At 46.5% G+C, this 24,846-nt stretch overlaps 1 protein-coding gene across 3 annotated transcripts in view; it reads right to left on the bottom strand.

Annotated features, from left to right (window-relative positions):
- LOC140104283 (histo-blood group ABO system transferase 2-like) overlaps positions 1–24,846 on the bottom strand; it is a 49,980-nt gene that overhangs the window by 15,833 nt on the left and 9,301 nt on the right. For all 3 annotated transcript variants that reach the window (XM_072127752.1, XM_072127753.1, XM_072127754.1), the window contains exon 3: positions 20,251–20,361. In XM_072127752.1, coding sequence (XP_071983853.1) covers positions 20,251–20,361 — 111 coding nt within the window. The remainder of the gene's footprint in view (positions 1–20,250; positions 20,362–24,846) is intronic.

The raw sequence follows: 24,846 nt of genomic DNA, 5'->3' as shown, positions 1-24,846 counted from the left end.
TTCCACTGACCCCACATGGGTAGCCCCAGATAATTATACCCCTCAGGTCCCTGACTTTTTGGGCCATCCTGGAATTAACTTTGACACGACAGGGCTCAGAGCTGTGGACTTTTTTAAGTTTTTTTTTGATGAGGAGCTGCTGAATATTATTATATTTCAGACAAATCTCTACGCTGCACAACATATTGCCCAAAACCACACATCCTTTTATGCACAACCCTACAGGTGGACCCCTGTCACTGCAGCAGAGATGCCCAAGTATTGGGGCATAATACTCCTTATGGGAATAGTAAAGAAGCCTTCAATCAGGGACTACTGGAGCACAGACATACTGTACCACACCCCCATGTTCCGCATGGCAATGAGCAGGATGCGCTTTGAAGCCATCCATAAGTTTTTGCACTACACTGACAACACACAGTGCCCACCCAGAGGTGACCCCAGTTATGATCGGTTATTTAAGGTCAGGCCCATATTAGATCATTTTAGTGCCAAGTTTGCCCAGGCATATACCCCCGCCAAACATGTGAGCATAGACGAGTCCCTGGTACAATTCAAAGGGAGACTTCACTTCCGCCAGTACCTGCCCAATAAGAGGGCAAGGTATGGTGTGAAGATGTATAAGCTGTGCGAAAGTTCATCAGGGTACACATACAAGTTCAGGGTATATGAAGGGAAGGACTCCACTATAGTGCCCCCAGAATGCCCCCCCTTCCTGGGTGTTACAGGGAAGATAGTGTGGGATTTAGTGCACCCACTGCTGGACCAGGGCTACCACCTCTACCTGGACAATTTCTACACCAGCACCACCCTGTTCAAGTGCCTCACTTCCAGAAATACTGCGGCATGCGGCACTGTTCGCAGAAATCAGAAAGGTCTCCCTAAGTCGCTGCTTGGGCAAAAACTTAAAAGGCACGAAAGCAGGGCACTATGCAGCGACTCTGTATTGTGTGTTAAGTACAAGGACAAGAGAGAGGTCCTTGTATTAACCACAATACATGAGCACAGCACCACCCCTGTCCCAGTACGAGGTGCCAGTACAGAAACCCCCAAGCCAGACTGTATTTTAGATTATAACAAATACATGGGAGGGGTGGACTTGTCTGACCAGGTGCTTCAGCCGTACAATGCCATGCGGAAGTCAAGGGTTTGGTACAAGAAGCTGGCCGTGCACATCATGCAGATGGCATTGTATAATGCTTATGTGCTGCATCGATATGCCGGCCAGAGGGGAACTTTCCTGGAATTTCAAGAGGAGGTAATAAAGTACTTTCTTTTTGGAGACCAGGAAGGGGGGAGTGCTAGCACATCTGGAAGTGAAGCCCCATCACGTATTGTACCAGGGCAGCACTTTCCAGGAGTAGTTCCCCAAACAGCCAGCAAGGGAAGGTCACAAAAGAGGTGCAGGGTGTGCTCCAAAAATGGCATTAGGAAGGACACCATTCATCACTGTGAGACATGCCCAGAAAAACCAGGGTTATGTATGAAAGATTGCTTCCGAATTTATCATACATCCCTGGATTTTTAGAGTACCCTGTTGTTACCTTGACGCACAGCTTATACATCATGCCGCATGCCGCACCTTCCCTTCTAAGCCCTGCCATGTGCCCAGCCTGTAGATTACTGCCCCGTATGCTTTACCCGGGAAAACATGCATCATGATTTTTAGGGTGTTTGTCTCCCATGGCAGCAGCTGGGCAAAAAATGACATAATGGATATTTTTTACTATGCACTATCCATTAAGCACTTTTTCAGGGGTCCACCTGTGGGGTTAAAATGCTAACTATACCCCTAGATTAATTCATGGAGGGGTGTAGTTTCCAAAATAGGGTCAGTTCTTAGGGGTTTCTACTGTACTGGCCCCTATTGGCATCTACAAATCTTTCATGATGCCAAAAAGAAAAAAAAAATGTACAATGTCTGTGCTCCAACAAGTTATTCCCTTTTGAGCCCTGCCGTGTCTCCATCCTACAGATTATTGCCTCCTATGGGGTATTGCCCTAATTGGGACAACCCGCAGAATGATCTTTGATGTGTTTTTCCCCAGTGGCATGAGTTGGGCAAAATACTTTTGTCACTTCAATGGCATATTTGATAAATTGCAATACAATTGTTTCTCTGCACTACTCACTTTGTATTACATTTGAGCCAGCACCTTAGGGGTTAAAATGCTCATACAAGCCTACATACATTCTTTGAGGGGTGCCCTTTCCAAAATGGGTTCACTACTTGGGGGTTTCTATTGTACTGGTACCTCGGGGGTACCCCCCATTACCAATCTAGTGAAAACGAAGCTTGAAAACCTAAATTGTGCTTCTTTCTTCCTGACCCCTGCCGTGTGCCCAGCCTGTAAATTATTGGCACATGTGTGGTATTGCCGTACTCGGGACAACCCGCAGAATGATTTTTGGGGTGTTTGTCTAAAGTGGCATGGGTTGGGCACAGTACATGAGGCACTAAAATGACATTTTTGAGATAAAAACACAATTTTTACTCTGCACCATTTACTTTGCACTCAATTTTGGCCAGCGTGTTGGGGGTTAAAATGCTCATACAAGCCTACATACATTCTTTGAGGGGTGCCCTTTCCAAAATGGGTTCACTACTTGGGGGTTTCTATTGTACTGGTACCTCGGGGGTACCCCCCATTACCAATCTAGTGAAAACGAAGCTTGAAAACCTAAATTGTGCTTCTTTATTCCTGACCCCTGCCGTGTGCCCAGCCTGTAAATTATTGGCACATGTGTGGTATTGCCGTACTCGGGACAACCCGCAGAATGATTTTTGGGGTGTTTGTCTAAAGTGGCATGGGTTGGGCACAGTACATGAGGCACTAAAATGACATTTTTGAGATAAAAACACAATTTTTACTCTGCACCATTTACTTTGCACTCAATTTTGGCCAGCGTGTTGGGGGTTAAAATGCTCATACAAGCCTACATACATTCTTTGAGGGGTGCCCTTTCCAAAATAGGTTCACTACTTGGGGGTTTCTATTGCACTGGTACCTCGGGGGTACCCCCCATTACCAATCTAGTGAAAACGAAGCTTGAAAACCTAAATTGTGCTTCTTTATTCCTGACCCCTGCCGTGTGCCCAGTCTGTAAATTATTGGCACATGTGTGGTATTGCTGTACTCAGGACAACCCACAGAATGATTTTTGGGGTGTTTGTCTAAAGTGGCATGGGTTGGGCACAATATATGACGCACTAAAATGACATTTTTGAGATAAAAACGCAATTTTTACTCTGCACCATTTACTTTGCATTTAATTTTGACCAGCGTGTCGGGGGTTAAAATGCTCACCACAACCACCGATAAATTCTTTGAGGGGTCTAGTTTCCGTAATGGTATCATTTATTGGGGGTTTCTATTGCACTGGCACCTCACGGGCCCTGCCAACATGACATGGCACTCCAAATCCAAACATGTGAAAACGGAGCTGGAAAATCAAAATTTCATTCCTTCCGTTCTCATCCCTTCTGTGTGCCCAGTCTGTAAATTATTGGCACATGTGTGGTATTGCTGTACTCAGGACAACCCGCAGAATGATTTTTGGGGTGTTTGTCTAAAGTGGCATGGGTTGGGCACAGTATATGAGGCACTAAAATGACATTTTTGATATAAAAACGCAATTTTTACTCTGCACCATTTACTTTGCATTTAATTTTGACCAGCGTGTCGGGGGTTAAAATGCTCACCACAACCACCGATAAATTCTTTGAGGGGTCTAGTTTCCGTAATGGTATCATTTATTGGGGGTTTCTATTGCACTGGCACCTCACGGGCCCTGCCAACATGACATGGCACTCCAAATCCAAACATGTGAAAACGGAGCTGGAAAATCAAAATTTCACTCCTTCCGTTCTCATCCCTTCTGTGTGCCCAGTCTGTAAATTATTGGCACATGTGTGGTATTGCTGTACTCAGGACAACCCGCAGAATGATTTTTGGGGTGTTTGTCTAAAGTGGCATGGGTTGGGCACAGTATATGAGGCACTAAAATGACATTTTTGAGATAAAAACGCAATTTTTACTCTGCACCATTTACTTTGCATTTAATTTTGACCAGCGTGTCGGGGGTTAAAATGCTCACCACAACCACCGATAAATTCTTTGAGGGGTCTAGTTTCCGTAATAGTATCATTTATTGGGGGTTTCTATTGCACTGGCACCTCACGGGCCCTGCCAACATGACATGGCACTCCAAATCCAAACATGTGAAAACGGAGCTGGAAAATCAAAATTTCACTCCTTCCGTTCTCATCCCTTCTGTGTGCCCAGTCTGTAAATTATTGGCACATGTGTGGTATTGCTGTACTCGGGACAACCCGCAGAATGATTTTTGGGGTGTTTGTCTAAAGTGGCATGGGTTGGGCACAGTATATGTGGCACTAAAACTCTGCACCATTTAATTTGCATTCAATTTTGTCCAGCTTGTCGGGGGTTAAAATGCTCACCACAACCACTGATAAATTCTTTGAGGGGTCTAGTTTCCGAAATGGTGACATTTTGTGGGGTTTTCTATTGTACTTTTACTTCAGGGGCTCTTCAATTACACTGTGGCACCACAAAATATTTGCAGCCAAATTGGCCTTCCAAATTCCCAGTATCGCTAACTCTGTTCTGGACATCGCTGTGCGGGGAACCAGCAGCTGACATCCACATGTCTGGTATTGCCGTACTTGGAAGAAGCAGGGCAAGAAATTAGGAATATATATTTACCTCAAATTCCTTCTGAATGTATCCGTTTTAGGGCTAAATTGGAAAGATTGAAATCAAAAATTGAAATTTCAAAATTTCCACTCCATTTTCATATGCTTCCGGAAAAATAATTAAAGGGTTAACAGTAGAGATGAGCGAGCACTAAAATGCTCGGTTACTCGTTATTCGAGACGAACTTTTCCCGATGCTCGAGTGCTCGTCTCGAATAACGAACCCCATTGAAGTCAATGGGAGACTCGAGCATTTTTCAAGGGGACCAAGGCTCTGCACAGGGAAGCTTGGCCAAACACCTGGGAACCTCAGAAAAGGATGGAAACACCACGGAAATGGACAGGAAACAGCAGGGGCAGCATGCATGGATGCCTCTGAGGCTGCTTAATCGCACCATTATGCCAAAATTATGGGCAACAGCATGGCCATGACAGAGTGACAGAATGAAGCTAGATAGCATCTAAAACATGCAATAATTGACCCTGACACTATAGGGGACGGCATGCAGAGGCAGCGGCAGCAGGCTAGAGAGTGGCATGGCGACATACCCTAAATGGACTCAGGCTTCAAACCAATGGGTGGCAGAGAGGAACCAAAGGAGGTGAGCAAGAAGCGCTCAAATAATATCGGTACATGATAAAAGTTTGCCAGTATATTTTGTGGATTACACAGCAGGGTGGCGACAAAGTTAACATGGAAGCCATGAAAACAACCCAAAATTCTGCCTGACACAGCTCGTTTGATAAGGGGACCATGTATGGAGGCAGTGAACTAGTAGTAGATTAAAGGTTCTGCAGTTAAAACTATGTTAGTTGGATCTTGGCATGGAGTTGGCGCTCCGCTGCCAGGCGAGCTTTCGCCAATCCAAGCCCCTGTCTCTAGGCTACTCCCCAAACAGCACTTCTAAGAACCTTTTGTATAAGATCAAGTGTAGTAGCGTTCTTATAAGTTTAGGATATGGCGGGTGAGGGGAATGTAAACAGATGCGCAAGAAGCGCTGAAATAATATTGGTAAATGATAAAAGTTTATTAGTATATTTTGTGGATAACACAGCTGGGTGGCGACAAAGTTAACAACTTTGATGTGGAATCCATGAAAACAACCCAAATTTCTGCCTGACACACCTCGTTTGATAAAGGGACGATGTATGGAGGCAGCTATATGGACGACTTTTGGAGGTAGCAATGGAGACAACGTGTGGAGGCTGCTATGGAGACAATTTAATTTGGATAGTGCCTGTATGTGGCAGTCCCAAAAATTTTTCAAACCAGAGGAGCAGGTAGGTGGCCCTCCAGAAAAATAGAATAGATTGAGTGCCTGTATGTGGCAGTCCCAAAAAGTTTTCAAACCAGAGGAGCGGGTAGGTGGCCCTCCAGAAAAATTGAATAGATTGAGTGCCTGTATGTGGCAGTCCCAAAAAGTTTTCAAACCAGAGGAGCAGGTAGGTGGCCCTCCAGAAAAATTGAATAGATTGAGTGCCTGTATGTGGCAGTCCCAAAAAGTTTTCAAACCAGAGGAGCAGGTAGGTGGCCCTCCAGAAAAATTGAATAGATTGAGTGCCTGTATGTGGCAGTCCCAAAAAGTTTTCAAACCAGAGGAGCAGGTAGGTGGCCCTCCAGAAAAATTGAATAGATTGAGTGCCTGTATGTGGCAGTCCCAAAAAGTTTTCAAACCAGAGGAGCAGGTAGGTGGCCCTCCAGAAAAATTGAATAGATTGAGTGCCTGTATGTGGCAGTCCCAAAAAGTTTTCAAACCAGAGGAGCAGGTAGGTGGCCCTCCAGAAAAATTGAATAGATTGAGTGCCTGTATGTGGCAGTCCCAAAAAGTTTTCAAACCAGAGGAGCAGGTAGGTGGCCCTCCAGAAAAATGGAATCGATTGAGTGCCTGTATGTGGCAGTCCCAAAAAGTTTTCAAACCAGAGGAGCAGGTAGGTGGCCCTCCAGAAAAATAGAATAGATTGAGTGCCTGTATGTGGCACTCCCAAAAATTGTTTAAAACAGAGGAACGGATCGGTGGCCCTCCAGAAAAATTGAATAGATTGAGTGCCTGTATGTGGCACTCCCAAAAATTGTTTAAAACAGAGGACCGGGTCGGTGGCCCTCCAGAAAAATTAAATGCATAAAGTACTATAGCAAGAGCCAGTGGGCCCTGTCAAAAAATAGCCAGTTTCCTCTGCTTTACTGTACAAAGAGGAGGAGAAGGAGGAAAATGAGGAGGAGGAGTGGATCAATTATTCAGGTTGAGCTTCCTTCACCTGGTGGAGATTGGAAATTATGAGAAATCCAGGCTTTATTCATCTTAATAAGCGTCAGCCTGTCAGCGCTGTCAGTCGACAGGCGTGTACGCTTATCGGTGATGATGCCACCAGCTGCACTGAAAACCCGCTCGGACAAGACGCTAGCGGCAGGGCAGGCAAGAACCTCCAAGGCGTACAGCGCCAGTTCGTGCCACATGTCCAGCTTTGAAACCCAGTAGTTGTAGGGAGCTGTGTGATCATTTAGGACGATGGTATGGTCAGCTACGTACTCCCTCACCATCTTTCTGTAAAGATCAGCCCTACTCTGCCGAGACTGGGGACAGGTGACAGTGTCTTGCTGGGGTGACATAAAGCTGGCAAAAGCCTTGTAAAGCGTACCCTTGCCAGTGCTGGACAAGCTGCCTGCTCGCCTACTCTCCCTCGCTACTTGTCCCGCAGAACTACGCACTCTGCCGCTAGCGCTGTCAGAAGGGAAATACTGTTTCAGCTTGTGCACCAGGGCCTGCTGGTATTCATGCATTCTCACACTCCTTTCCTCTGCAGGGATGAGAGTGGAAAGATTTTGCTTGTACCGTGGGTCCAGGAGAGTGAACACCCAGTAATCGGTGCTGGAATAAATTCTTTGAACGCGAGGGTCACAAGATAGGCAGCCTAGCATGAAATCTGCCATATGCGCCAGAGTACCAACGCGTAAGAATTCACTCCCCTCACTGGCCTGACTGTCCATTTCCTCCTCCTCCAACTCCTCCAACTCCTCTTCTTCTGCCCATACACGCTGAACAGTAAAGGACTCAACAATGGTCCCCTCTTGTGTCTCGCCAACATTCTCCTCCTCTTCCTCCTCATCCTCCTCCACCTCCACCTCCTCCGATATGCGCTGAGAAACAGACCTAAGGGTGCTTTGGCTATCAACAAGGGAATCTTCTTCCCCCGTCTCTTGTGACGAGCGCAAAGCTTCCGACTTCATGCTGATCAGAGAGTTTTTCAACAGGCCAAGCAGCGGGATGGTGAGGCTGATGATGGCGGCATCGCCACTGACCATCTGTGTTGACTCCTCAAAGTTACTCAGCACCTGACAGATATCAGACATCCACGTCCACTCCTCATTGTAGACTTGAGGAAGCTGACTGACCTGACTACCAGTTCTGGTGGAAGTTGACATCTGGCAGTCTACAATGGCTCGGCGCTGCTGGTAAACTCTGGATAACATGGTCAGTGTTGAATTCCACCTCGTGGGCACGTCGCACAACAGTCGGTGAGCGGGCAGTTGGAGGCGGCGCTGCGCTGCCCTGAGAGTGGCAGCATCTGTGCTGGACTTCCTGAAATGCGCACAGATGCGGCGCACCTTCGTGAGCAAATCTGACAGATTGGGGTATGTCTTGAGGAAACGCTGAACTATCAGATTTAACACATGGGCCAGGCATGGCACATGTGTCAGTCTGCCGAGTTGCAGAGCCGCCACCAGGTTACGGCCGTTGTCACACACAACCATGCCTGGCTTCAGGTTCAGCGGTGCCAGCCACAGATCAGTCTGCGCCGTGATGCCCTGTAATAGCTCTTGGGCGGTGTGCCTTTTATCGCCTAGGCTCAGCAGTTTGAGCACCGCCTGCTGTCGCTTAGCAACGGCACTGCTGCTGTGCCTAGAGCTACCGACTGATGGCGCCGTGCCCACGGATGGTAGTTCGGAGGAGGAGGTGGAGGAGGGGTGGGAGGAGGAGGAGGCATAGTAGGCCTAAAACACCTGGACCGAGGTAGGCCCCGCAATCCTCGGCGTCGGCAGTATATGACCAGCCCCAGGGTCAGACTCGGTCCCAGCCTCCACCAAGTTAACCCAATGTGCCGTCAGCGATATATAGTGGCCCTGCCCGGCAGCACTCGTCCACGTGTCCGTGGTCAGGTGGACCTTGTCAGAAACGGCGTTGGTCAGGGCACGGGTGATGTTGTCTGACACGTGCTGGTGCAGGGCTGGGACGGCACATCGGGAAAAGTAGTGGCGGCTGGGGACCGAATACCGAGGGGCGGCCGCCGCCATGAGGTTGCGAAAGGCCTCGGTCTCTACTAGCCTATAGGGCAGCATCTCCAGGCTAAGCAATCTGGAGATGTGCACATTAAGGGCTTGGGCGTGCGGGTGGGTTGCACTATATTTGCGTTTCCGCTCCAGCGTCTGAGGTATGGAGAGCTGAACGCTGGTGGATGCTGTGGAGGATCGTGGAGGCGACGATGGGGTTTTTGTGGCAGGGTCCTGGGCAGGGGGCTGACTATCAGCTGACACAGGGGAAGGAGCAGTGGTGTGCACGGCCGGAGGTGAACGGGCTTGTTGCCACTGAGTGGGGTGTTTAGCATTCATATGCCTGCGCATACTGGTGGTAGTTAAGCTAGTAGTGGTGGAACCCCTGCTGAGCCTGGTTTGGCAAATGTTGCACACCACAGTCCGTCGGTCATCCGGTGTTTCCTTAAAGAACCTCCAGACTTCTGAAGATCTAGCCCTCGCCGCAAGAGCCCTCGCCACGGGAGCTTCACTAGTTGACACATTTGGCGCTGATGCACCAGCTCTGGCCCTGCCTCTCCGTCTGGCCCCACCACTGCCTCTTCCAACCTGTTCTGGTCGAGGACTCTCCTCCGTCTCAGAAGCACTGTGTTCACCCGGCCTCTCAACCCAGCTTGGGTCTGTCACCTCATCATCCTCCGATCCCTCAGTCTGCTCCCCCCTCGGACTTCCTGCCCTGACAACAACTTCCCCACTGTCTGACAACCGTGTCTCCTCATCGTCGGACACCTCTTTACACACTTCCACTACGTCAAGAAGGTCATCATCACCCACAGACTGTGACTGGTGGAAAACCTGGGCATCGGAAAATTGCTCAGCAGCAACCGGACAAGTGGTTTGTGACTGTGGGAAGGGTCCAGAAAACAGTTCCTCAGAGTATGCCGGTTCAAATGCCAAATTTTCCTGGGAGGGGGCAGACTGGGGGGGAGGAGGCTGAGGTGCAGGAGCTGGAGGAGTGGCGATTTCGGTGACATGGGTGGACTGCGTGGAAGACTGACTGGTGGACAAATTGCTCGAAGCATTGTCAGCAATCCACGACATCACCTGTTCGCACTGTTCTGGCCTCAACAGTGCTCTACCACGAGTCCCAGTAACTTCAGACATGAACCTAGGGAGTGTAGCTCTGCGGCGTTCCCCTGCTCCCTCATAAGCAGGTGGTGTCTCACCCCGGCCAGGACCACGGCCTCTGACCCCTGCAGTAGTTGGACGCCCACGTCCCCGCCCTCGTCCTCTACCCCTAGCCCTCGGGTTAAACATTTTTAAAATGAGAGTTATAGCTTTAATTTTTTTTTAACTTTTTTTTGTGTTTTTTTTTTTTTTTTTGTGTTTTTGAGTTTTTAAAACCAAACAATGCTATCCTATTGCTATGGCTATTTTCTAGCCAAGTATGAAAGCACACTACTATGCCAGATGAGATGACACCGAGTTATTAAACAAAATAAACGTAAAATAAAAAAGGACAAACGGCAGACTGTGCCTAATTGAAATCCAACCCCTACTAAATTTTCCCACTTCGGTCTTTGCAATGGATATGTGCGTCACTAAGCGCAAAAAACACAGCGGTCGCAAGTCTCACTACAAATTGCTGACAATTGGCTAGTAGATGCACTGCAGCAAGTACAGCCACCAGCAGATCAACCAGAAATCAAATATATAACGCTACTGTAGGCGTAAGCCGTTTGGATTCTCCTATGGCTATTTTCTAGCCAAGTATGAAAGCACACTACTATGCCAGATGAGATGACGCTGAGTTATTAAACAAAATAAACGTAAAATAAAAAAGGACAAATGGCAGACTGTGCCTAATTGAAATCCAACCCCTACTAAATTTTCCCACTTCGGTCTTTGCAATGGATATGTGCGTCACTAAGCGCAAAACACAGCGGTCGCAAGTCTCACTACAAATTGCTCACAATTGGCTAGTAGATGCACTGCAGCAAGTACAGCCACCAGCAGATCAACCACAAATCAAATATATAACGCTACTGTAGGCGTAAGCCGTTTGGATTCTCCTATGGCTATTTTCTAGCCAAGTATGAAAGCACACTACTATGCCAGATGAGATGACGCTGAGTTATTAAACAAAATAAACGTAAAATAAAAAAGGACAAATGGCAGACTGTGCCTAATTGAAATCCAACCCCTACTAAATTTTCCCACTTCGGTCTTTGCAATGGATATGTGCGTCACTAAGCGCAAAACACAGCGGTCGCAAGTCTCACTACAAATTGCTCACAATTGGCTAGTAGATGCACTGCAGCAAGTACAGCCACCAGCAGATCAACCACAAATCAAATATATAACGCTACTGTAGGCGTAAGCCGTTTGGATTCTCCTATGGCTATTTTCTAGCCAAGTATGAAAGCACACTACTATGCCAGATGAGATGACGCTGAGTTATTAAACAAAATAAACGTAAAATAAAAAAGGACAAATGGCAGACTGTGCCTAATTGAAATCCAACCCCTACTAAATTTTCCCACTTCGGTCTTTGCAATGGATATGTGCGTCACTAAGCGCAAAACACAGCGGTCGCAAGTCTCACTACAAATTGCTGACAATTGGCTAGTAGATGCACTGCAGCAAGTACAGCCACCAGCAGATCAACCAGAAATCAAATATATAACGCTACTGTAGGCGTAAGCCGTTTGGATTCTCCTATGGCTATTTTCTAGCCAAGTATGAAAGCACACTACTATGCCAGATGAGATGACGCTGAGTTATTAAACAAAATAAACGTAAAATAAAAAAGGACAAATGGCAGACTGTGCCTAATTGAAATCCAACCCCTACTAAATTTTCCCACTTCGGTCTTTGCAATGGATATGTGCGTCACTAAGCGCAAAACACAGCGGTCGCAAGTCTCACTACAAATTGCTCACAATTGGCTAGTAGATGCACTGCAGCAAGTACACCCACCAGCAGATCAACCAGAAATCAAATATATAACGCTACTGTAGGCGTAAGCCGTTTGGATTCTCCTATGGCTATTTTCTAGCCAAGTATGAAAGCACACTACTATGCCAGATGAGATGACGCTGAGTTATTAAACAAAATAAACGTAAAATAAAAAAGGACAAATGGCAGACTGTGCCTAATTGAAATCCAACCCCTACTAAATTTTCCCACTTTGGTGTTTGAGGTGGATATGTGTGCCACTAAGAGCTAAACACAACGGTAGCAAGTCCCCCTGCTAATTCCTCACAAAATGGTACTAGATGCAAATAATAAAAAAAAAAAGTAGAACGTTATTGTAGCCCTAAGAAGGGCTGTTGGGTTCTTGGAGAATCACTCCTGCCTAACAGTAAGCTAATAGAACACCCTAACGCTTTCCCTGACCAGCAGCAGCTCTCTCCCTAGCGGCATCCAGACACAGAATGATCCGAGCAGCGCGGGCAGCGGCTAGTCTATCCCAGGGTCACCTGATCTGGCCAGCCAACCACTGCTATCGACGTGTAAGGGTACCACGTCATGCTGGGTGGAGTGCAGAGTCTCCTGGCTTGTGATTGGCTCTGTTTCTGGCCGCCAAAAAGCAAAACGGCGGGAGCTGCCATTTTCTCGAGCGGGCGAAGTATTCGTCCGAGCAACGAGCAGTTTCGAGTACGCTAATGCTCGAACGAGCATCAAGCTCGGACGAGCATGTTCGCTCATCTCTAGTTAACAGACTTCTTAAATGCTGATTTGAATAGGTTGAGATGTTAGGTTCATAAAATGGTGTTACTTGTGGGGGTATATAGTACATAAGTCTTTATAGGGCACTTCCAAACTGAATTGATCACCAAAAAGTTCACATTTTTCAAATTTCAAGAAAATCTGAGAAGTTGCTACTAAAACTTCAAACCTTTTCACATCCATAAAAATAATGGAAACGTAAAACAAATTATGGATATAAAAAGAAGACCAATGGCAAAAGGTTTCTATCAAAAAAAATTTGTGGTATCACTTTTTGTCTAAAAATTATAACATTTGAAACTTTGAAAATAGTCATTTTTTTCAAATTTTTCCTACATTTTTGAATTTTTACCCCCCAAAAAAGGAACGGATCACCGAAATGACACTACTAACATAAACTACAATGTCTCACGAGAAAAAAATCTCAAAATCACAGAGATATCTTAAAGCGTTGAAAAGTTATTACCACAGGAAGAGACACTGGTCAAATTTAAAAAAAAAGTTGCGAGCCTTAACCTGCAAACAGGCTGCGTCCTTAAGGGGTTAAAGGGGTTTTCTGGCCCCCCATCTATTATTGACCTATCCACAAAATAGGTCATTAGTAGGTGACCTATGGCAGAAGACGGATTTTGATAGTAGTGTCCGTTGTATAGAGTCTCTCCCCACTCGCAGCAGGGACAACTGTTATTGAACTTCAATGAACAGAGACAGCTACTACAATACTGAGGTGTTAGGATCAGGGCTAGTGGACCCACTGCACCACCGCAAGTGATGACGTGAGCCGACACCTGGGAGCAGAATACAAGTGGTACCCAGTTTTCACCAGAGCCCACCGCAAAGCGGATTGGTCTTGCTGCGGCGGGATACCACCAGGTCGCTCTACAGGCGCGCCTTTGCTCATGGTGGTGGCCCAAGCAAAGTACAGAGTCGTAGAGCAGAAAAGTAGTCGGGACAGGCAGGAGGTCAGGACAAGCAGCACGGGATCAGAGTCGGTAGAAAAGCAGAAGGTCACAACAGGAATCACAATAATGCTGGATACACCACAGGGAAGCTTTCTCTTAGTCATAAAGAGCAAAGATCCAGAAGGGGACACGGGAAGGGGCCGGATATTTAACAAGAAAGGCGGCCGGTCAGCGCCAATCATCAGCGAGCTGGCCCTTTAAATCTTTGAAAAATACGGCATACAAGTGCCCTAGGAGGCAGGGACACATGGGCCGGAGCACAGGGACCGCCACTTGAGCGAGGACAGGTAAGATACGCTGCAGCCGAGCAGCAGAGGCACAGGGGTCACACGGGTGCGCCTGCGACCCGGGACATGAGGGAACTGCCAGCATTGGACAGGTAGCTGATTGACAGGCTTTCTATTTATACCTTTGCATCTTACTTTTGACAATTACTGTCTACACGGAGCCATACATACTAGATGACTATTTTTGGCTACTGATTCTACCAATACAACAAAGAAAGCAAAGTAATGTCAATCCATTTCCCCATCATAACGAACAGCAAACCCTTCCTGCATGCTTTAACTATCAACACGTCAATCTTACTAATGAGGTATATTTATCAGAAATGGCATTGCAGATTTGCTGATCTATATGTTCTGACTTGACTGTTAATTGAGAGTTTCACAAAATGGTTGTTAACTATATGGATTTTGGAGTTCCTTTAGATTGATCATTATCTAAAATGTTTTTTTGCATAAATAATAGCTAATAGCTCACATTTAGTCTAAAACAATTGATTGTATAATAATTGTATAATTACCGTATATATACTCGAGTATAAGCCGACCAGAGTATAAGCCGAGGCCCCTAATTTTACCACCACCTATTGACTCTACTATAAGCTGAGGACGTAAAGTGCATTGGTCACAGCCTGCCCAGTATATAGCCAGCAAGCCCCCAGTAGTATACAGCCAGCCAGACCCCAGTAGTATACAGCTAGCCAGCCCCCATTAGTATACAGCCAGCCCCCATTAGTATACAGCAAGTCAGCCCCCTTTATTATACAGCCATCCGCCTGTAGTATACAGCCAACCACCATCCTTTAGAAGCAAGCCAGCCCCCTTTAAGTAGCCAGCCAGTCCCCTTAAGTAGCAAGCCAGACCCTCAAGTAGCTAGCCCCCTTAAGTAGCAAGCCAGCTCCCTTTAGTATACAGCCAGCCCCCAGTTTGCCCAGCAATTAAAAAAAATAAACTTATACAACATCCCCCACTTGGGGCCTGGCCTTTTCTTGGGGCCTGGAGGCAGTCGGGCCCAGAATACCAGAGTGTCTGGCGGTTGCGGCCTAGGGTGTGCTGTGGTCACGGTGCTTGGCATGGGGACCGGAGGGCTGTCCTACAGCCTGGCAGGTCTCCAGCAGGTGGTGTGTGCAAGAAATATAGATGGTGAGGCTGATGTACTGGGTCTCCCCGGGGCAACCCCTTAGTGTCTGTAAGATATGTCCCTGGGTAATGGATGGGGAGCCCGTGGTGGTGATACAGCCGTATCCAGGGATCAGACGGAGGCAACGTTGTGCAAGATAACTTGTGCAAGTTCTTTAATGCAACAACTGCAGGCAATGGCCTAAACGATTCTGGTACAGATTCCAGAATACTGGAGATTCAGGATTACTGGAGTGGTTATGGAGAGAGGTCCTCAGGAATGATGCACCAGCTTTGTAGTGTATGCAGGCTGAGATGTAGCTGTGTCCAATCTCTGGATGCTGCAGCTCTGAGTCCTGGGTTTTTGCTGTGTGTCAGTGCTAATGGTGCACAGCCACTGTTTCTCTCCTTTCTGACAGGGTGTGCTCTATAGTGAGAGCTGAGGCCTGTCGTCAGAGCATGTGCTCTCAGCAGTCTCTGGAACTGACTGACTGACTTTCTGGAACTGACCTAGCCCCTCCCTGTCCAGGGAGTTTTTATTACCCTGGTCAGGTGGTGGCTTACTCTCCAATCACACTCCAGCTTACATGGTGGAATACAATTGGTAGAAAGAATCACATCCAATTAACCCTTGCCTGTTCAGCCAGAATCTACACCTGCTAGTTATTGGATACTGACTGAATTACCCCTAAGACGAGATGCACAGGCTGCTGGGTGAGTCCAACACCAACCCAGATGCCTGTCTCCAGGAGCGTGATCAGAGCATGTGCTCTCAGTAGTCTCTGGAATCGACTGACTGATTTTCTGGAACTGACCGAGCCCCTCCCTGTCCATTGGAATGCTCCAATGTTCGGCGCAGCACCCCGATGCTTGGTGCGGCTCCTCTTCTGTCTTCTCCGTGATGCTCAGGTCCCCACGGCTCCTCTTCTGTCTGCTGTAATAGCCGGCAGAGTCTGCCAACCGGTGCATGCTATGATGCAGCCGCTGATGATGTCAAATTATGCAAGCACCTAGGGCGCCAGAAGGTATGTAAGTTAATTTTTTTTTTATGCTGAAAAACTTGGCTTATACACAAGTATATACTTTAAAAGAGCTTGTTTTAAACTGTTTATAAAAAATTATTTTTAAAAAAATCTAACAATTTGCCTTGATTTTCCCATTTTAATCCAGCACTATAGTTCTTGCAAGGTTCCTGGTCTATAATAGGAAGTGGTGGAACTTGATTGAAGGATCCAATCTGCTGGTGTTCCATACTTACTGATTTTTGATTGACCTCCTTTGTTTTAACAGGGTTTTCCCACAAAGCAATCTACAGGATAAGGCCTAACTTGCTGATCGGTGGGGTCTCAGTGATTGGACCACCAGAGATCACTAGAAGAGGTGTCCGATGGAGTCTGATGTATCCCCGTCGTACCCCAAGTAGCACCACTGAGATGGTCGAAGCAGCTGGTCGTGCATGGCTGGCTGCCCCATTTATATCTATGGAGCTGATGGAGATTGCCGAGTACAGTGATTACAGTCATGGCCAAAAGTTTTGAGAATGATACAAATGTTAATTTTTACAAAGTTTTTGCATCAGGTTTCATAAGGGCAATTTGCATATACTCCGGAATGTTATCTAGAGTGATCAGCTTAACAGCAATTAACTGCAAAGTCAATATTTTCCCTAGAAAATTAACTTTTTCCCCCAAAACACATTTCAACTTCATTGCAGGCCTGCCTTAAAAGGAGCAGCTAACATCGTTTCAGTGATTGCTTCAGTAACACAGGTATGGGTGTTAATGAGGACAGGGCTGCAGATCAGTCTGTCATGATTAAGTAAGAATCACACCACTGGACACTTTAAAAGGAGGCTGGTGCTTGGCATCATTGTTTCTCTTCTGTTAACCATGGTTATCTCTAAAGAAATACGTGCAGTCATCATTGCACTGCACAAAACTGGCCAAACAGGGAAGAGTATCGCAGCTAGAAAGATTGCACCTCAGTCAACAATCTATCGCATCATCAAGGAATTCAAGGAAAGAGGTTCCATTGTTTCCAAAAAGGCTCCAGGGCGCCCAAGAAGGACCAGCAAGCACCAGGACCATCTCTTAAAAGTGTTTCAGCTTCGGGATAGGGCTACCAGCAGTGCAGGGCTTGCTCAGGAATGGCAGCAGGCAGGTGTGAGGCATCTGCACGCACTGTGAGGCAGAGACTCTTGGAGCAAGGCCTGGTGTCAAGTAGGGTAGTAAAGAAGCCACTTCTCTCCAGAAAAAACATCAGAGACAGACTGATATTCTTCAAAAGGTACAGGGACTGGACTGCTGAGGACTGGGGTAAAGTCATTTTCCTGATGAATCCCCTTTGTTTGGAACATGTGGAAAACAGCTTGTTCGGAGAAGACAAGGTGAGCGATACCACCAGTCTTGTCTCATGGCACCTGTAACGCATCCTGCAACCATTCATGTGTGGGGTGGCTTCTCAGCCAAGGGAATCGGCTCTCTCACAGTCTTGCCTAAAAACACATCCATGAATAAAGAATGGTACCAGAATGTCCTCCAAGAGCAACTTCACCCGATTGTCCTAGAGCAGTTTGGTGATCAACAATGCATTTTCCGGCATGATGGAGCACCTTGCCATAAAGCAAAGGTGATAACTAAATGGCTCAGGAAACAAAACACAGAGATTTTGGGTCCATGGCCTGGAAACTCCCCAGATCTTAATCCCATTGAGAACTTGTGGTCAATCATCAAGAGACAGGTGGCCAAACAAAAACCAACAAATTGTGACAAAATGCAAGCATTGATTGTGCAGGAGTGGATGGCTATCAGTCAGGATTTGGTCCAGAAGTTGATTGAGAGCTGCCAGGGAGAATTGCAGAGGTCCTGAAGAAGAAGGGTCAACACTGCAAATATTGACTTGCTGCAGTAACTCATTCTAACTGTCAATAAAAGCTTTTGTTACTCATAATATGATTGCACTTGTATTTCTGTATGTGAAAAAAACACCTGACAAACACACATAAAATCCAGAGGGCAACAGATCATGTGGAAATATAATATTTGTGTCATTCTCAAAACTTTTGGCCATGACTGTATATTGAACCCCAGTTCTAGTGATCTGTGGGGGTCCTATCATTGAGACCCACCGATCAGTGAATTAGGCCCTATCCTGTGGATAGGGCCTGTGAAGCTGCAGCAGTAAGAACTTCCAGAACCCTTCTGGATCATTAGTACCATTTTAATAGTTGATTTTAGAAGGCAGGAGGCCATGGATAACACATATAAAAAGATTAGCACAGTCACTGTGCCTGGATCTATGAATAAATGTTCCTAGTTTATCAGGATGGATCATTTTGATTTAAATTTCCTTTAAATGGGTTTTCAGCTATTTGGAATAATTCTATAAAAGACGTTCCCATTGGACTGGAAGTGATGACAAGACAACAGCTCAGACAACTTTAGCACTTCACTAAACAGTCCTAAAGAATACCTAGAAAATCAGGTGTCACTTAAAATGCACCAAACAGCTCCAAAATTGCTCCATAATTTTGCTGAAAATTGTTCTAAAGTCGTCCAAACATAAGAGCAAGATAAAATAATGGGGGGAATTTATTAAAGGGCTATTTCCCACGAAGGCAAGTTTCTTGCCTTGTACTCAGGATAACAAAATAACACATTGGGGCACATTTACTTACCCGATCCTGTTGCGATCCCCGAGGTGCATTGTCCGACATGGATGAAGTCCAGCGCGATTTTCCAATATCCTGCATGGGTCACTTCGCTGCTGAGGTCTGCCAGAGGTCACCTTGTTCTCCCCGGTGTATGTAACTGCATTTCTTGTGGCGTAATTTGAATTTTAAATCCCGCGCTTAGTCCGAATCAGTGGGCTTGTCCGATAGCCATGCCCCCGATCTGTGCCGCATGAAAGTCGGTGCCAAAATCCGATCATGTGAGCCAAAAACCCCTGGAAATAGTCAGGAAACCCGACGGAAATGTGGTGTGCGGAACCTTAGTTAATGTGCCCCACTCTCTAAGTCCAGCCTGTCTCTATCAGTCCTGGTGTACAAAATTTCAGTTGCCCCTAGACACAGCCCGGTAACTTTTTACTTATGGTTGGGGACACCATCTTGGATTTCTGTGCAACTGTGTGCAGCTGAGATTTTTGTCCATCTGCTCCCTGCATTCTATTCACCCCCCCCCCCCCTGCACTCTAGCCCTACCCCCTGCAGTCCAGGGCAGAGCACACTCACGCTCACTCACTTCCTCCCAGCAAACAACACAAACTGCAAGCTACAGGCAATTAAGTTATCAGGGGGAGGCAGGCACAGGACATCTCATCGCGTGAAAGCACATATGTAGCAGTGCTGCCAGTGTGTAATAAGCATCTCATGCATCTCATAATCTCTGATCTGTCTCATCTCTCTATGTGTCAGGTACTAGTACAATGTTCAGTGTATGAAACTGTATACAAACCCTGTACCCTGATAATCTAAGTACACTGTCTGCTCACAGAACTAGATGGATCATTATGGAGCACATTTACCCGGTCCTGTCGCAATCCCGCGGGTCTGCCGCGATTCACTAAGATCGAGCGCCCGTGTTCCTGCATCCGTGTATGTGAGTGCGTGTCTTGCGACACAATTCTTTTTTTAATTTCCGCGGTTTGTCCGAATCCGTCAGGTTGTCTGACAGCCACGGACCCCCTGATTTCTGTTGTGTGCAAGCCAACGCCGATGCGCCACAATCCTATCGCGTGCGTATTTCGGCGCACATCGGAAATATTCGCGAAACCCGACGGAATCGTGGTCCCGTGAACCCTTAGTAAATGAGCCCCACTGTGTCTGCTTAGAGTCCCTGCCCACACTCTGGAATATTACACGGACCATCACTGAGTGATAGAGGCAAAACAGCAATAAAACTCAGTAAAGTTTTAAAGTAAGGGGTTAAAATGATCTTTATTGTGTAAACATCACTAGGGCATTGAGATTTGAGAATTTTCTTTCGTGGGAAAACTCCTTTAACAGTGTCCAAGAGCAAAATTGTTCTATTTGCTCAGGTCAATCAATCAGAGCTCAGCTTTTATTTATTAAACTGTGGTGGGAAGATGGAAGCTGAGCTGATTGGTTGCATTGATCAAGTAGAACAGTTTTTCTCTTAGACACTTCTGGTAAATCTCCCCCATAGTCTATTACATTGGATTGTAACTTACTTCTTGTTTTCGCCGTATAGAAGCGTCTTGCAGTGCTCCAGCTCTTTATAGTTCTCGTCCAGTTTTGGGTTTAATTGTTTAAACAGAATCAATAGATCTGTGTACTGTATGCTGTCAATGAGAGACATCAAAAAGATTTTATTATTACTTTTTTTTTTACGCAGTGTAAACTGATGCAGAAGAAAATAAATTACTCCTATAATAGAGGATAATACCTCTTTCCAATTTAAAGGACATTTATCGCCAGATTTGTGATGGTAGACTTCTGGTTTCCAAAGACAATAAGCCTGGGGCGCTCAGTCCGACGTCTCCTGAGCACCTCATGGCTCCGTCAACAATAAGTTATGCACGACCCCCGCCCTGCCTGCTCTTCATAGACAGTTAGGGGCGTCAGCTGGCCTTGCGCTGCCTGCAGCTTACAGTGCTGCACAAGGAACGATGTTTTCGCGCATGCGCAAGTTTAATGGACAGTCTGCTGACGTCCTCTCAGCTGTCTATGGAGAGCAGACAGGGCTGGAGAGAGTGTGCATGAGCTGCTCAGGTTACATTAGTCTCATTTAGATATTTTAAAAGAGTTATTTTCTTTGGAATTCTGAAGACCTTTAAAGGGGTATTCCAGGAATCAGCATAATTCATATACAAGTGGGCACTCAAAATATAAGCTAATGTGTAATTAGTTGTTATTTAAAATTTTGCTCCCTTTAGCAGAAAATGCTGGTGACATAGACGGTAATGAAGAATTAAAATGCTACTGGCCCTTTAATCAGTCCGTTAATTTCCTCCGCGCGGTCCGTCGCAGAAAAGAAGATGGCCGCTAGTCACATGTCCACATCACATGTCCTGTACCTGCCTGGGCAGGGTCATGTGATCACCACTACGTTTGGCTGTAGTCGGTTGGTTGCAGTGCATCCAGTATGATCAGTGTTGTGGTGATGGCAGTCACACATCATTACTATGGTAACAGAGCAAGAAAACCTGTTACATCATCACTGTTAGCAGAGCATAAGTGGTAGGAGGAGTTACTGAGAACTAAAGGATCATGGGACTTGTAGTTTCCAGTGGCGGCCATCTTAGTGATAACTCCACCTACTTTAGAGAGGCCATAAATTTTGTAAATCATAAAATCATATTATTTTAGCTCCGTTTTGTGACTAATGACATTGAGTATTGTTGTATTCATTTACTTATATCATCAAGGGTTTTTGTGTCAGACGTTCATATTCCTGGAATACCCCTTTAACTAAGGTCAGTATCCCCTAGAGCAGTGATGGCGAACCTTTTAGAGACTGAGTGCCCAAGCTACAACCAAAATCCTCTTATTTACTGTGAAGTGTCAACATGACATTTTAAGCAGTAACTTATTGCTACCTGCTCTTCCACATCTTTCAATTGTATTGGTCCCCTGAGGCCACCAATACAGTGGGAAGGAGGGCAAATTCAGACTCTCATTATAGCTTCTCTCCAGGGACTCTGTGCAGAGGAAGAATTGAAGGTCCAGCAGTAGGATCTCCAAAGATAATGCAGCCCTGTCCACACCTTCTCACTTTTCCTGCAGTTCCAAACAGCCAATGAAATGGCGCTTTAAAATAGCGCTGAGAGCAGCTTCCCTTAAGTTGCCTGGGGCTTCAGGAAGATTTGGAGGATTTGTTCCATTCTGCTGAACTTTGTCCTAGGGTGACAACCTGAGTGCCCACAGAAATGGCTCTGAGTGCCACCTCTGGCACCCGTGCCATAGGTTCGCCACCACTGCCCTAGAGGTAACGAGCATGCTAATTAGGACAGACTACCATTACTAATCTGCTGGAAGATGTCCTTTAACATAATCTGTCGTCAATCCTGACTTTTCTGTTGTTATTTAGCATCTAATGCAATGTACCATGATACAGACTGCATGTATTTCTCCCTATTATGTCCTTTGGGACCAGTAAAATGTCTTTACCCCTAGAGCTTTTTTCTTTGTAGTATTGTAAAAAAAGATTCCAAATACCCCCCTTCCCTCTATATTCATTTAACTTAGCCAGGAATTGTTAATAATATTTTCTCAACCTGAAATTCCATTTGAAACAATCGACAAGAGGCAAGATTTCATGTGACACAAGGGGGGATATTTATTGCTCAAACGCCGGCGTATGATAGGCCCACCGCTGCATTTTCACAGCACGATGCATTAAGGGGCTTCAGCCACTTGATGCATCAGCCAGGGTGCTGTGCAGCGCTTATTTTACGCCAGGCCGGCAACTTATCACATGTAAAAAGTCGGCGGCAGCAACGAGTGGGTAGGTGCGGGCCCTTACCCTCCGCTTTGCCGGCCGCGCCCCCCCCCTTCACACCCCATTGGCCCCCCTTCAAACCCAGACACGTCTCCCTGACCAACGACGTCCATGTTAACCGAACTCAATTCATTTGTGGGAGATCCATACGGAAGCTCTCCAGCAGTGTATTTCTTAACAAGATCGTTGTCGGGGTAGTAATTGTGGCCACCACATGGAATGTAAGTATTGGAATGGTCATGTGAAAACAGTTGTATAACTGAACATAAATATTAAAGAAAGTGCAGCATCACAAGCACATCCTTCATAGTACAAAAGAGCTGCAGGACCAGGTATCTTTACAAGGCACTATGGGGAATTCTGGTGGCCGTTTTTCTCCACTGCAACCAGCTAACCAATCTTGGACCTAAAGAAAGACTCGTACAACGTTCTTTTGGATTAATCTGGCCACAGCAGCCAATTTATTATAGCATACAACAAAATATTATAGCACCTCCTTCGCCCCCCTGAACATGTAATTAACATTTCTCCCCCCATATAATAACAATATAAAAATGTACCCAAAGTAAGGGGAAGGTCCTTGGAGCTCCAAATTCCAAATGCCATTCTGCTCTTCTTCTCGCTATTACCCCCAACCGCCACCTCCGGGTCAAGGGCACCAGATCCCGCATATGGCTTATCCCAATTTCCCACTCCCCAGGACCCCACCCAGCAGCAGTCCATACCGCCATACCCCTAGGCAGGGCACGTCATACAGGGGAAAACTAGCCATCATGTTCTCCCCCGCTTGTTGCTCCACCAATTCCAAGGACTTTCCCCCTTCCTCCGCCACTGTAAGCAGGCCTTGACTCCCCTCAAGCCTGCCCCCCCACACACACACAATCACCAGTGCTCGCTTTAAGCCCACCCAATTCCAAGAGCCCACAAATCAATGCCGACTGCATTGAGATGAACACCATCAGCCAGCCAGTATTCGCCGTCTCTGTTCTCCAGGTCCTTATGCTGAATAGCTAACCTGCCGTTTCTCACCACAAAATCACCACAAAATCACCCACCACCCTGTTAAGCTCCACCGGGCTCTGTTCAACTAACTGACTGATCTATCATTTCTCCACACACGCCTATAAACCATGCCAGACCAAACCACAACCAGCCGGAATTCCATCATTAACTTCAACAAGTCATGTTGCATATCTCTAATCAATTCCCACACTTTTTTCCCCCCTAAGTCATTACCCCCGACGCGGAACCCCCCTCTATCTCCGGACACCTATCCAACTTGGCAAACTTGCAGAATTCCGACAACACCTTCCCCCACCTCATCCCTCTAAAACCTAACCAGTGTAGCATTACCTGCGTCCTGTCGAACCCTAACTGTCTCCCTTCCGGACGCAAAGCCGCTCTCTGATACCACCAAAATACATAAGAGTGCCCGAATATCCAAGCTAGCTGACATCCACCACCTGTAATTACAAAGCAACATTAACAAACTTCAGTGCCTGAATCAAATAATAATGTAACGATAGACCCCACTACTACAGGTGTAGTATTACTTATTGCCCTTCTAGAAGATGTGGGTGTATGTACAACATGTATCTCCTGAACCCCCACCTATACCCTTCATCACTTCCGGCCCGAGACCCCTACTAGCCGCTTCCGTTGCTGCCCCGATTCTAAAAGAGTGCGAATCAATTGCGTCCGAATCCTAAACACTGCCATAAACTGGAAGCGAGATAAAAATGAACCATCCACATGACACAATAACGGACACATGACACCCAACTCATCCACCAGAACTTCCCACTGACCCAGTACCTCCTCATACACGACCATGTGCCCTCAGCCAGAGACGCTCTTATAAGTACCCCCGCTGTTCATAGGCTATCCCTCACAGATACGCCGGGCAAGGAATCCCCATGTATTCCATGACCGGAACCAGCTCCTGGAACCGATCCCACTGCAATCGAGAGAAAGCATCAGTGATAGAATTGTTCACCCCCGGGACATGCACAGCCACCACCCACGCATTAAGCCCCAAGCATAACAACACCAGATGCCACAACAACCTTACCACCGGGAGAGAGGATGCAGACATGCCGTTTATTGCCATAACTACCGCCTGATTATCGCAATGAAAGCATATCTTCCTATTGCGAAAACGATCACCCCAAATATGCACTGCCACTACTATTGGAAACATTTCCAGGCACGTCAAGTTCTTTGTCAACCCCCCTTCCACCCAAGAAGATGGCCGCCTTTCGGCACATCATTGCCATACCGTCGCGTCAGTGAATAATTTCCAATTGAAACTGTCCACTACCTCCTC

This window comes from Engystomops pustulosus, chromosome 10, assembly GCF_040894005.1.
Source record: "Engystomops pustulosus chromosome 10, aEngPut4.maternal, whole genome shotgun sequence".
NCBI lineage: Eukaryota > Metazoa > Chordata > Amphibia > Anura > Leptodactylidae > Engystomops > Engystomops pustulosus.
Note: the sequence above shows the minus strand (reverse complement) of the source record. Positions and strands in the feature narration are given on the sequence as shown.